The sequence below is a fragment of the Thunnus maccoyii genome, chromosome 8 (assembly GCF_910596095.1).
Source record: "Thunnus maccoyii chromosome 8, fThuMac1.1, whole genome shotgun sequence".
Classification (NCBI taxonomy): Eukaryota; Metazoa; Chordata; class Actinopteri; order Scombriformes; family Scombridae; genus Thunnus; species Thunnus maccoyii.
This window is the reverse complement of record NC_056540.1, coordinates 16947139-16961615: the sequence shown is the minus strand read 5'-3', so window position 1 is coordinate 16961615 and position 14477 is coordinate 16947139. Positions and strand designations below refer to the sequence as shown.

At 41.5% G+C, this 14477-nt stretch overlaps 1 protein-coding gene across 2 annotated transcripts in view; it reads left to right on the top strand.

Moving 5' to 3' along the window:
- Positions 1 to 14477, top strand: part of LOC121901413 (protein diaphanous homolog 1-like) — a 103437-nt gene that overhangs the window by 72897 nt on the left and 16063 nt on the right. For both annotated transcript variants that reach the window (XM_042418187.1, XM_042418186.1), the window contains 7 exons: positions 10912 to 11010; positions 11188 to 11282; positions 11772 to 11873; positions 12266 to 12505; positions 13223 to 13352; positions 13603 to 13727; positions 13898 to 14062. In XM_042418187.1, coding sequence (XP_042274121.1) covers positions 10912 to 11010; positions 11188 to 11282; positions 11772 to 11873; positions 12266 to 12505; positions 13223 to 13352; positions 13603 to 13727; positions 13898 to 14062 — 956 coding nt within the window. The remainder of the gene's footprint in view (positions 1 to 10911; positions 11011 to 11187; positions 11283 to 11771; positions 11874 to 12265; positions 12506 to 13222; positions 13353 to 13602; positions 13728 to 13897; positions 14063 to 14477) is intronic.

The following is a 14477-nucleotide window of genomic DNA, read 5'->3' as shown; positions in this document are numbered from 1 at the left end:
ACATTTTGGCTATTTGTTAGTTTGTTCAAGAGGCAAATTTAAAATTTGATTTTATAGTTAATGTTTGAATTGGGTTTTGATTATTGTTTGAGGGTATGGAGTCTGGTCTGTCCTGTGGTGCTGATGATCAAGTTTAGCGCAGGGACCTGTAGACAATGCAGGTCCTTACAAGTGAAGCAATGCAAACGTGTGTGTGTGTCCTTGTTAACTGTGGCCTCGTTCCGCCTTGCTTCTTAATTAAGAGACCATAGGCCTCCTAGCACTGCCTGCTTTCCCACACTCCACCGGGGCAGAAAGGACAGGAACAGAAAGAGAGAGAGAGAGAGAGGTCGAATGATAGGAGAAAGAAAGAATGGACAAAAAAATGAAAAAGCTATGTGTCAAAAAGTATCGAACAGAAATAGTGATAGATTTAAAAAGGAACGGGAGGGAAAAGCAAAGAAGGATTGCTTATGAAGGAGTGAGAAGCCAGAGCTGATGAGGGAGAAAGCAATAGAAAGTGTAGACTGATAGGACATGAGGCCCATACACATTCTTCATTTCCCCTGCTGAATCGATGTCACTCATTTCCGTAGTCGTCTATACATCATGCATGCGTGTGCATGTGTGTGGTTTTCAAGCAGTAATCTGTTCCATCTTATTCTTTACTTTCCATCTGTATAGGATCTTTCGCTCCGTCGCTCCCCATCTCTCGCTATCACATCTGACTGACTCCTCTGGAATGAGCATGTGTGTGCGCGGTTGTGTGTGCATATCTGTGGTTAGATACATGCCTGTATATCCTTGTATGCCTGCTCGGCTATCTCTGCCATTCTCTCTCCCTCTCTTGTCAGTGTGTGGTGAGTGGTGAGATAGTGGGTTAAATTTTAATGGTGCTGCCATCTCTCAGTAGCTTCTGAAAGAGGGCCAATGCAGACTGACACACTCACTGAGCCGTGAGAAGAGACAAGATAGAGAGAGGAGCGATAGCTCGCTAGACATACACACACATGCTAGGTCACAAGTCCACAGCACAAACAACAGGTAGAATAAAGAAAAAAACACAGTCTTGTGTTACAATATTTGGGGAGAACTCTATTGACTTACTGTCAAACCTTTAAGGCAAATTCTGTTATATTACAACCTGTGTTTATATCTGTAGCACAACATCGCACTCACTACTGCTATTTTAGAGATTCTTGACATTTGTTTAAATAATAAAAGAAAGATCACTTCCATGTTTGCCTACAGGTTGAACGTTGACAATCTGCACATTACATTCATTTTGCAGACTCTTTCATCCAAAGATATGAGCAGAGATGAAGGTATAAGCAAAGAATCCTAAAACATTTATTATTTTCGTGACTGGGCCACTCTCACTATCAATCATTTTTAGTTACAGAAGACCCAGAAAATCTCCACCCACGTGGTGCCTCTAGGAATGCGTTGGGTGAGGACAGAGGCTGGTCGCTAGTTGGCATTATGTGTGTATGAATCTGTGAACTCAGTCACGCACACACACACACACACACGCACAGTCACTCACACAAACACGTGCCAGTCTCTGAGCCATATTGTGTTGTTCCTTGATTGTTTTCATTCGCCTAGCCTCACATAGCTGTCTGATTGGCAACACATCCCCTGATGGCTCACTAAGCACATGGTGGGATTAGGTGTGTACTTGTGTGAATGTGTGTTTTTGTTTGTGCCTTCATGTGCATGCATCTGTGTCTTTTTGTCTAGCCTAAACCACAGTCAATTCCTGAGAGAGGCCAGCAGACAGATGTTCTAGAAGAGGATTTGCACGTCTGTCTCTCTGTTTAAATATCTATTTCTCTTGTTTAGTTTATTTGGGGGTTTGGGGCTTTTTTTTCCTCTTTTGGGGATGGGGTGAACCTGATTTCCTAAACTGGAAACCCTGAAGCACCCCAGTGGATCTTTGATGAGAGAGACTTTTCCACCAGGTTCCCACGCAGAGGTGGAGGTTGCCAGATCATGGTTGTCATCCCCCTCCAGCTACTTAGTTTGACTATGATCCAGTGTTATTGATGTAGCTCAAACACCTGCAGTAGTTTTCCCAAAGCATTTGCAACAAAGAGAAAGGTTCGCATACACAAATGCAAAGAAGTGTTCACGGTGCAATATGGATTTCAGGATCTGAATACTTGTGGTTCTTTTATGATTCAAAGTACTAAATAGAATACACTAAACTCCAGTTCTGTATATGGAGGGGGGGGGCATCCTCGCCTCTCATCCTTTTCGCTCCAGTCTCTCTCCCACAATACTGCCTCCCGTCACAAATGTTCTACTTGTCTAGTTGCTCATCCCCTTTATCTCTCCTCGAGCATTGCTCTGTACATATAAGGGATATGTATGTATATATGTCCCCTTTTTTCCTCCTCTCCTCTCCTCTTCTCTTCTCTCCTCTCCTCTCCTCTCCTCACTTGGTCATGTTAACATGTTTTCTGAGAAGAAAATCCCATAGTGACAAGCAACAGAAAACAGCCCAGTCTTTTTGCCTCCAGACAGATACACTTTCTCAAGAGTCTGTATGTGTGTGTCCTGCGAGCGATGGCTGACATTAGAAACGGCAAAATTCCCTCCTCCTCTCTAAGCCCCCTCGGTATCTCAGGGCCTTGCTCAAGGGGTAATTAGACCTAGCAAAGCTGGCCCTTGTCCTCCTCTTTGCCACATATGCGTGTATGTGTATACATGTGTGTGTTTGTGCATGTGTGCCAATCTTTCCACCATGCGGTCAAGTCACAATTGCTAATCAGGCCTGCAAGCCTTGCCTGAAGAGACCAAGAAAAGGAGAAAGGAGGGGGGAGAGAACTGGGGAAGGAGGGAGCAAATGAGTGAGTGCTTTCCTTTGTCCTCATCACTGAAGCAGAGATAAAGACGAGTGAAGGGATGGATGGTTGGAGACGAGAGGACAGAAACTGAGGGATTAACAGAGGATGAGTGTGTGCTCCAGCCTTGCGATGAGCTTTTAACTGTCCTCCATGGCATGACACCGTGTAGACCTCCATTTTTCTCTGTCCTCCTTTCATCTATTTTGCTTTGCATAAGTCAGAACTGCTTGTATTCATAAAGTGCCTCTCCATCACTTACTCATGCTCTTTTTTTCCACTCTCCCTTTTACTTGCTCCTTCTTGCTCCCACTCGCTCTCTGCCTGCTATCTTTCCATGAGGTAATAATGAATATTTGAGGGCTGACAGGAGCGCAGCACCTAATCCTTTTCGCCCAGGGCAAAATATGCCTCATGGGGTGCATGTGTGTTACAGTTCATCTAACTTTTTAATTGAGATAGAAACCCAATTTATAAGTTTTCATTTCTACCTCTGTGCTCATGTAAATGAGACTTTCTGCATGGTTGTGCATATGTCATAGAATCGGTCATGATGGACAGTTCACTTGACTGAAAACGAATTCGAAGCATGAGACGAAGCACCTGACAGGATGAAGTGTCCATGAGCAACACCTGGAATCCATACTAACTCCAGAACATCTGTTTCGTTGTGATCCCACCTGTTGAAAGAAGGCAAGGTGGGGGTGCAACGAGAATGATGAAGTATCAAGTTATTAGCTGTTCTAAATGGCTACTCTTATAGGCTATATTCAAATATGAGAGGTTGTCTGACCTTCACAGATAGCTGTCTGTAAGAACACTAATGTCATCAGTCAGTCTCATACACATATACAGTGTCCACAAATGTCACCACATGCCCTCCACAGCACTAGGAACAAGGATCAGGGTTGATTGTTACCCAGCATTACGGTGAGCATGGCCAGATGTTGTAATTCACTCTCCTCCCCGTAGAGGGAGCACTGTGTGCTGTGAAGGCCAGCTCAGCGTCAAGGACATCCACTCTGTGAATAACAAACACCAAAGCACCACACAGACTACTACCAGAGTACCACAGTAAAACTACTTACATGCTCACTCCCTCAATGAGTCACTCAGTTAGTCAGTCAGACACACACACACACATACACGCAAAGACACACACATACACATAAACACATACACATATACAGCATGTCCGTGAGGTTGAACAATGAATCTTTCAGGTTTTGTGTTGTCTCCACGTACTCCATTCAGGGCTCAGGTGTTGTGAATGGCTCAAGGTCACATGCTCATCGTCTTTGTCCTTTAAACTAACTTCTCTCTATCTCTCTCCTCTTTATATGCTCTCTCATCATCTCAGTTTTCACACCTTTATTTGCTCTTGCTCCTTTTGATTTGATTTCCTTTTCTCCTTTACACTCTTTAGCTCTCCTTCACTCCCTCTATCTCTCCTCCTTGTAATTAGCTAGTGTAATTGCTGTAGTAAATCTTTTCTGCTGTCCCAAGGAGACTGGCTGATATAGGACTGATTTAATAAGCACACCATAGCAGCTCACCTCTGTGTGTGTGTGTGTGTGTGTGTGTGTGTGTGTGTGTGTGTGTGTGTGTGTGTGTGTGTGTGTGTGTGTGTGTGTGTGTGTGTGTGTGTGTGTGTGTGAGGGGGGGGGGTCTGTCTGTGTCCTCTGTTATTTGCTGTGGGGATTTATGGGCTGTTTGTGTGGTTTCAGCAAGTGCGAATCCGAGTTCAAGGTAGTGCTGTGTCGGTGTGTCGACTGTAATGCACCTTATCAGCAATGCAGCCAGCATACTCCGTGTGTGTGCGTGTGTGTGCGTGTGTGTTTGTGTATGTGTATCTCATCAGTGATGCTGTTACGTGCCGTGTGTGCGTCATCGCTGAAGACCTTCATGGCCAGAAGAGCAGAGAGAGAGGTCAGAGTGGCCCTGAGAGAACAACACTGACACACACACTGCACACACACACACTTTCCAAACCTGTGTCCCCTGTTTCTCCACCACCAAACACTCTCCCCCACTGTCACATGTAAATACACAAGCAGTATGCACTTTCTTTGAATTTTTTTTTTTTACTTTTTATCTCCCTCTCTCTCACACAGCGGTGAGTGAGACGGAGTGTGAAGGTAATAAACTGTATCCAGGTGTAGGGGTTTTGCCAGTCATACATACATCTAGTAGCAGTACACTAGTTTCACCAATGGAGGGCACTGTGACTCCACACATAAACAGTAACCTCACTGAAGGAGCCACACTTTCTGCCTCCTGTAGTCCACATTTAGATAAAATCCATGTACATTTAGTACTTTAATAAGAGTAAAAACAAACTCAATGACTTGTGTTTTTTGTGATGTATTTGTGTGGGGCTCTCATCCAAAAGTAAACAGAAGGATAGGATAATCCAAAATCAAAATACCAGTTTACAACCTGCTTTCCTTTTGAAATAAATTGTCAGACCATTTAATACATGGACTTAACTTTACAAATCAAATATAGCAGTAATTTATATGTTAAAAATTACTGATTGGACCTTTTAAAAAGGTGCAGAAGATGTCATTTTGTTTAAAGTAAAAAACAAAGAGAGTTATTTGTTGTTCATTTTAATTGAATAGATAAAATATGTATACCAGACATTAAACATGTAAATTCACATTTTGTAAGAACATTCAATTAGAAAATCATGTTTTTGATGTTCTTACTAACAGACATAAGAATGAAAATAAATGATTAAAAACTTCTCATGGAAAACAACATTTCAGAAGTTTGGTGTTCTTAAGTGTTAGTGAGAAGCAAGTCTGATGATCAGATGGTAGAGCCACACTAAATAGTTTAAATATGATTTTCTAGGTGTGATAGGTATACATATTGGATAGTTTTTTACATTTCTAAAGCAATTGTAGTGTGATAATATCTAACTTTGGTCAGTGGAGAAAATCAAAGCTGCAGTTACACTGTCAATGCACCAGGGGAGCGCAAGTGAGCTCGGTCCTAGCCCCTCCCACAAGCCCTCCCCCTGCACCCTGGTCCTCCCACATCCTGCCCCCTTCCCCCCTCCTCTCTGCCCCACCCTGCCATCTGGTCCTTTTCACACAATCACACATACACACACATACACACACACATACACACAGTCAGGAATCTTTTCTCCTCGTTTCCTTTCACAGTGAAAAACAGGATGAAGGGGCTCTTTCAGATCCGAGGTTACCGTGGAAACTCCCTTATTATTCTTCTGTCAAACACGCTTACATCTTAACACACACACACACACACACTCTTTTATATTGAAAGTGACAGAATGTTGGACATTTAAAGTTTAAAGGGACGAAAGCTACAGCTGTTGCTCTGTCTGCCATAGTTTTGGCCTTCTGTTAACTTTAGACAAAGAACTTTATGCCCCCCTCCCTTTCCCTCACTTCTTTGTTTCATTTTCCTTTAAGTACTAATATATAAGAATTCCTAAAGTAAACTTAGTAAAATCAAAAACATGAGATGTTCCACTTCCCTGAAATATATTTAGTCTCTGTTAAGTTAAAAGTTGGCAAAAGATTTGTTTGTGTCTCTGTGTGGTTCTTTCTCTTGAGCAACTTCAGCAACTTTTTTCCAAGGAGCTGCTCACCACACAGATATTGATGTTGAAACTTTAAACCCTCTCCTCCTTTCCACTTAAGACAATCTCCAGCCCTGGAATGCTGTCTGGAAAAAAAGTTAGTTTGAAGTTATATAAAGTTAATGTTATTCTTTTCTCCTATCTTGCCACCAGAGGGCCTGTGAAAAACATAGTGGCGCCGCAGATATACAATGGAGCACATCATCTGAAAGCTTTTAGTGGGTTAAAAATAAACTGCAGCACTCCACAAGCAGGGAGTGGTGATGAGGGGATGAATAGACTGCATGAAAAGACTAGAAAAGAGAAGAGGCTATGTTTTCTGAGAGAGGGCTGAAACTCTTCTTTGAGTCTGGGCTATAGTTCAGAGTGATCAGGGATGAAAGTGTACCGTACATTTTTCTTTTTTTTCTTTTCTTTGTTTGTGTTTCTCTTTCTCTCTCTCTCTGTTCTTCCATTTTGTTCTTTTTCTTTCTTTCCATGTGTCTACTTCTCTTTTTTCCTTTTTTTTTCTCTCCAAGCCTGGCTACCCATCACCTTCTCCACCACACATTTTCTCCTTTTAAGGAATGAGGGAATGAGAGAGGAAGGGAATAAAAGAGGGGGGTGAAGGACACACTCAGGTCTGCTGACTGATAAACAGACTCCTCTTTGTGCAGATAGACACACACACACATACACACACACTTAGTTACATATTGACAGAGACCTCTGCATGACTTGGCTCCTCATGACTCTGTGTACCCCCTTCTTTGCCTCCTCTCCCCCCTCTATCTCTCTGCTTTTTCCTTTCCACTTAATTAAAAACAGGAGTCAGAAATGGAAGAATTTAGTTTTTCTTTCATGACACACACACATGCGTTTGTGCACGCACACACACACACAGACACAGACATACCCCCCTTTTTTTCATCATCTCTCAGTGCCAAGCAGCTGTTGGGGAGGCTAAAGACGAGGGGGAGGTGTTTCAGGAAAAGAGGAGTGTGTGTGTGTGTGTGTGTGTGTGTGTGTGTGTGTGTGTGTGTGTGTGTGTTAGTAGGGGTGGTAGTGATTTGTTTTCAGAAAAGGGGCCTTCTTTGTGTGATGGTATAAGAAAAAGGCAGCTGGGGCGATAAAACATGTGGATTTTAAGATGTCAGCACTCCACAAGTGTGTTCATACGTGCTTGCTTGTGTGTTTGTGTGTGCGTGTCTAGTCACACATGTGTGTTCTGACTCTGTCATCTCCTCTCCTCCCCCACAATGACTAAGTGCAACATGGTGCAGTGCTCCATAGCCATCACTAGAGGTGCCATCGGCTCATAAATGAAATGTGCTTATGGCTGAAAACCACAAAGCAGCCATTTTACAATCTGCAAACCAGACCCCATTTTATGAATCAGCCATGATGACAACATAGCTAAGCCTGATTTCATTGGTTAGAGCGCAGCTGGCTCTATAGCCATTATAGCACGGATGTACTCACACACACAAACACACATGCTCCCCAACCAGCTCTCCATCTCTCTGAGATTCTCACACACACACACACACACACACTGACCTACTGACACGATGCTGAGGCCTTGTCCCAGACTAACTGGATTGTAACTGCTTGAGATTATTTGCTATCCAGATTAGACGTTCATCTGTGCTGAAGCCTGTGTATTTGTAGCCTAAGTCTTTGTACAAGTCTGCAACAAGTCTGCACGTGTGTATTTGTGTGTGTGGACAGGGTTGCTGACATTATTATAATTATTATTAGACCTAATAAAGACCTTAATTTCTCTCACTGTTATTTTTAGATGTATTATTTCTCCCATTTTCTAGTCTTGAGGAAGTGCATTATTTTAGGTCATCGTCAGTCTCCCTGTTTTTTTCTTTGTCATAAGATGTTTACTGGTGGGTGCTAGTCATTTCCTCTGGGTTTCTTTGTAACCTTTCAGCTGTGACTTGCTGTGTTTATGTATTTGTGTGAGGATATTTATGTTTTTTCCTCTTAGCTGTCCTCATGGATTTTCCCGCTGTGTGTGTGTAATGATTGACTTCCTGCTTTGGTTTCCTGCTCTCAGCAGGGACTAGCTGCAGTGTTGGACACACAATGGTATTATTGATTCATGGTAGTGATACACAGCTGATAATACACAGATAATATGGAAACTGTAAAATTATACCACTCTAACATATCATATGGCCACAAAGTTTGAGACAAACTTGACATAAGTGATAGTTGAATCAATGAGTGGACTTTCATAAGGGGGGGAACTGAGGCAGATATTGGGTGAAACAATGGGACTTATTGAGGCCTCAGTCCACTGACTGACTGGCTGTTTTGTGTGTATGTGTGTTCTAACTGAATGGCTAAATGCAGAGATGAGGAGCTCATTAAGAGGCCTGGACTAGTTAACAGACTGTACGAATGATTGGCCTCTCTCATCCTGACAAAGCACTGTTTGACTGAACATATGGAGGGATGGACAGATGGATAATTTGTAACACTGTAGTGGCTATCTCTCTGTGTGTGTGTGTGTGTGTGTGTGTGTGTGTGTGTGTGTGTGTGTGTGTGTGTGTGTGTGTGTGTGTGTGTGTGTGTGTGTGTGTGTTTGTGTGTGTGTGTTTGTGTGTGTGTGTTCTCTGCGGAGAGTACTGACAGTGTTGCTGTTTGAATGAGACTTTTCAGAATAAGAATGAGATTTGCCACTGATCAACAAACTGTAGTTTGATGTGGACAAATTGTGAAGGATGATAGTAAAATGAATGCCAAGAAGTGAAAAACTAAGGTCTCATATATGATATAGAGGGCTGGGTTTAGGTATATAGATATTTAAGTATATAGTTGTCCTCATATTTTATTTATCTAAAATAGATAGCAGATATTAGGTAAGTTTAAGAGTGTAAATATGTCTGTCCCAACTATATCTAGTGATTATTTTTCGGTGTATATACATACACACATAGTCTGCCTGTTGAATGCTGAATGCTGCTCAATTTTAGCCTCTGATGTCATTATATGAGATCATCACCAGGCAGTGGAAACAGGTGGGCTGCTCGGCACACTGAGGTTGACTTCGATTTGTATTGTTTGTCTGTGTGACACTCATACTTTACATGCTGTACGAGGACACTTGCTGGCTGTTATCCAGACAGTGATTCTTGTTTCCTGTAACTCTCTGGTCTTAACAAAGATAAGACAAGGACAAGGCCACAGAGGGACAAACAAAACAGTCTAACAGAGTGAGTTAGGCAAAATCTAAGAAAAAAGAAGACTGTAAAAATAGCAAGCAGTAGACACGCTCCAGAATTCATCAAACTTTAAGTTATGAAGAAAATACTAAGGGATGAGAAGTGTCTGATGCCCATACTGGGTGACAGTAATAGTGGTTTTGAAATTGAGACATCCAAGATTTGTTCTAATACCTGTTGCATTGTTATTGATATTACCACTAAGACTGCCACTAACAATAATTTTAATTATCAATTAATATTCATGATTAACTATTTTGTCCATGAAAATGACCTCAAATTACCTCAGCCCAAAACAGTGCTTCAAAATTGCTCATTTTGTCTGACTTATAGTTGATTTACTTTAATTTATGATGATGTGAGAAGAGGAGCTGTAAATAGCAAATGTTTACAAAATATGACCAAACATTCAATTATCAGTTTTGCCTTTGACAAATTAGCCGTTGATCGACTTATATCAGCACTAACAGACATGCATTATTTGTGCTGCATGTCCAGATGAAAAGGAAATTGAGTATGAGCAGTCAGATAATATTGAGTGAAACATGTGAACAACTGTGACATCCAGTTCTGTGCTGACCTTAAATCTAATGTGCTTTGGTACAGTGGGCTGTTATGTGGTCAAACCCATGTGCTTGTTCATCTTTCAGTCCTAATTCTCATCCAGGGCACATTCCCCCCCCACATACTGACACATCCTTACAGTCACAATCCTGACCTTGTCAGGACATGTTAATGTGAAGTGCTTCTGTCAAGTGTGAGTGTGTCATAGAATGTATTGTATCTACATGTGTGTAAGCTAACTGCAAAACTTAAATGCCTTACAGCTAACAAATGTCCAACCATATTTACCAGGCTCACACACTCGAGGGGCATCTTTTCCCCAGTGTTACAGCCATTTCATGGTAGTTCCATCCCACCCAAGGCCATGGATACAATAATACTAACACCTTCCTGACACCATACAGTTGGGAGAGAGTGAAAAAAGGGAAGGCCGTGCCAAGTCTGTCAGTTTTTATAGTCATCACATAAGCCCTCTATCCATCCCTCTTATCTACTTCTCTCTCTATTAATGAACCCACTGCTGTCCTTTTATTCAGCAGTATTTCTGTCCATATCCTGCTGTGGGCATATTACATTAAAGAAGTTACCAGGAAATGAAAGTTCTAACAAAGTGTCCTCTTTTTTTTCTGTCCTTCTCTAAATATGGCCACCATCCTCTCCATTTCTCTATCCACCTCATCAGCCAAAAAGGAGCAGGAGGGTGGAGACGAAAAGAAGCAGACACAGAAGAAGAAGGTGAAGGAGTTGAAGATTCTTGACGCCAAGTGTTCACAGAACCTTTGTAAGTCCGCTGGCAGATGACCATTTGTTTGAACGTCTCAAACCCAAACCAGTCTCATTGCTTTTTCCTCTAGTGAACTCCCTCATTGAAATGCCAACAATTATGCATATTCAGCCAAGTCCTGATTGGATTTGAATGAGTTGATGTTTGACCAAAGTTGTGTCTTTGCTTATACAGCTATTTTCCTGGGATCTTTCCGTATCCCTTATGAAGATATCAAGAACGCCATCCTGGAGGTTAATGAGAAGATCCTCACAGAGTCCATGGTTCAGGTAAAGAGCCCAAGTATTGGTGTATAATGTTCTGTGTTTGCATCTATTCGTGTACTAAATGACAATGATGTGAACAGTTTGTTTCCTTTTTATATTTCTTTGTTGTGCCTTTCAGAGTAGATATGTTTAGTTTGTATATAGCTGTTCAAATCATAGAGTGAAATATAATGAATAGTGTAACTAGTGAGCTTATAGTATTCTCCTGTGACAGCAAGCATCGGCCTCATTGATGTGTCCTTCAGCAAGACATTGAATCTCTACCTGCTTCAAGGTTGCTGCTCATTAGCTTAACCTTCTCATTGATTGTCCTTCACAGTGGGATAAACTAAAAAAATATTTTTCTTTCAAGGGTCAATGAATCTCTGTATTTGTATTTTGTGTAGACCCATGTCTTGCTGAAAAAGAAAGTTTGTGACACATGTAAGTCACACAAACAAGTGTCACCACATCCTTTTTAGTTATGTATATATTGCTCTTATTGCCATGTAGAACCTGGTCAAACAACTACCAGCACCAGAACAGCTGAGTGTCCTGGGAGAGATGAAGGATGAATATGATGACTTGGCTGAGTCCGAGCAGTTTGGAGTAGTGGTGAGGACACACGAACACACACACACAAATGAAAACACACAGAAAACAAATAATTTCTTTTTTGTAAAAATGATATAGTTTGAATTTGCAGCTGACTTGAAAATGACAAGCAACTAACATAGCAGGGAAATCAGTTTAATAGCAAACAAGGCATAGAAAACGCTGAAATACTGAGATAGTCATACCGTCGTCAGTATATTAGACACAGGAAATCTTCACACTGTTAAACACAGGCTGCTTTGTTCAACTGTGGAAGATGTGAGTAATGGATGAAATCCCCTTCACTCACTCACACATACACACATAATCACGTACACACACACACAATCTATGTGGCAACGAACATACTAGGAATAGGTCTCAAAACCCCCCACCCTCTTTTCTCTCTCCAGATGTCCAGTGTGAAGCGACTGATGCCACGGCTTGAGGCAATACTGTTCAAGCTGCAGTTTGAGGAACAGCTGAACAACATCAAGCCAGATGTGGTGTCTGTGACAGCAGCCTGTGAGGAGCTCAGGAATAGCCAGACCTTCTCCAAGCTGCTGGAGATCATCCTCCTTGTCGGCAACTTTATGAATTCTGGCTCCCGCAATGGCAAAGCATTCGGCTTCTCCATATCATACCTGTGCAAGGTAAAATAAAAGTGTAGAGATGCTAAACACACACTATGAAAACCGGATGACTTGCATTTGAAAGGCCTTTGACCTTACATACGTTGTTCTTCCACAAGGTTAACACGTTGAGTAAAAGATGCAAATGCTGACTCTCATAACAGCTTTCACTTTGGCTTTACTTATTTTATATTCTGAATTATATTTGGATCTCATAATCAGCTGATATAAACAAAGACTGTGATCCTTTGGCCACTATAATACCCTTATTATACATCTGAGTGATGAGATGAGAGTGGTCTACATAAAAATGTATGTACTGTATATAGACAGACAATATGCAAAGGTTTTCCCCTTATGTCTTTTCAAAATTGCCCATAGTGCTGTATTATATATAACACAGATATCAACATGTACAGATGGCCCCATAATTCCTTCATGAGCACAGCTATGCCACACCAAATAGCTTATCCTGGTACTATTTTAGGATTTCCCCTGGATCCTCACAAGGTTACTGTGGCACCAAGATATGGGAGTTGAGTAGAGTTGTAATGAGCTAAGTTCTCAAAGATGGAATCAAGCTGATTTAATATACATTTCATTTTTGTTATGTAGTATTTATTCTATCTGCCAACAGAAATGTGCAAAAAACTGGCAGCACATACAGACATTCTGTAATATATCTGATTGATTGCCTTTTCGGTGTACCCTGTTTAAACTAACCCTTCTTCCAATCAGCTGCGGGACACCAAATCAGCTGATCTGAAGCAGACACTGCTCCACTTCCTTGCTGATTTGTGCCAGGAGGAGTATCCTGATGTCATGAACTTTCCAGAGGAGCTCATCCACGTGGAAAAGGCCAGCAGAGGTACTTGGGACATCTAACTGACCTTTATACATTCCTGTTCCCACTTATCATCCATTACAATCCCTGTTGATACAGTGTGTTCCTACTGTTTCAGCTGGTGGCACTGCATACCCATCCTCTAGTGTCCTTTCCTCAGCTTCTTTTTCATTCAAAGCACCACTTTTGTCATATGGAAAAAATGCAACAATCAATCATAAGCCATGTATGTAGGTGCTCTTCATCATTAATGTTTCCCTTATGTCTCCTGCAGTTTCTGCAGAGACACTTCAGAAGAACATAGAACTGATGGGTCGTCAGATCAAGGGCCTGGAGAAAGATCTAGAAACCTTTCCTCCTGCACAAAGTGACAAGGACCAGTTTGTGGAGAAGATGTCCATATCCTCTTAATTCAATGATGTATTTAATATAATTGTTTCAGCAGTTACCCAAAAGAGTTTGCTTACATAAAAATTCAGTCCATTGATTTTTGTCATGATAAATTAGAATTGTTATCTTGTAAAAGCATAGAGATATTGGTTCTGTGTTCCTTAACCCCATGTCTTTACAGTTTTGTGGGCACCGCCCATGAGCAGTATGAGAAGCTGGATTTGATGCATAAGAATATGGAGAAGCAATATACTGACCTGGGAGAGTACTTTGTCTTTGACCCGAAAAAACTCTCTGTAGAGGAGGTCTTTGGGGACCTCAACACATTTAAGAACATGTTCCAGGTGTGTATGTGTGTTTGAGCATGTGAACATACAAATCCAACACCTGATTTATTTCAAAAGTAGGCTGGTGTCTTCAGTCTTTTCTGACCACCCTCGAACTAAATTCTTACACATACTGCACAAAGACATACACACAGGAGTAGAGGGAAAAGGTAGATGAAAGAGGGGGAGATGAAAGACAAATGTCAAACCAGTAGGAGAAAGAGGACACTGTGCACCTGTTCGTATTGACATAATATTGAATGAGAGCGACTCAAATATATTGTCAGTTTATACATCAACTGTGAATGTGCTGTTTGGGAGGGCCCCGCAGAAGGTAACTTGTTTTACCAGCTGTTGTAGATAACCGCCATCCACTGGTTTTGAAGTTTTGTTTACATACACAGATACCCATCAGATTCATCATACATCTGTC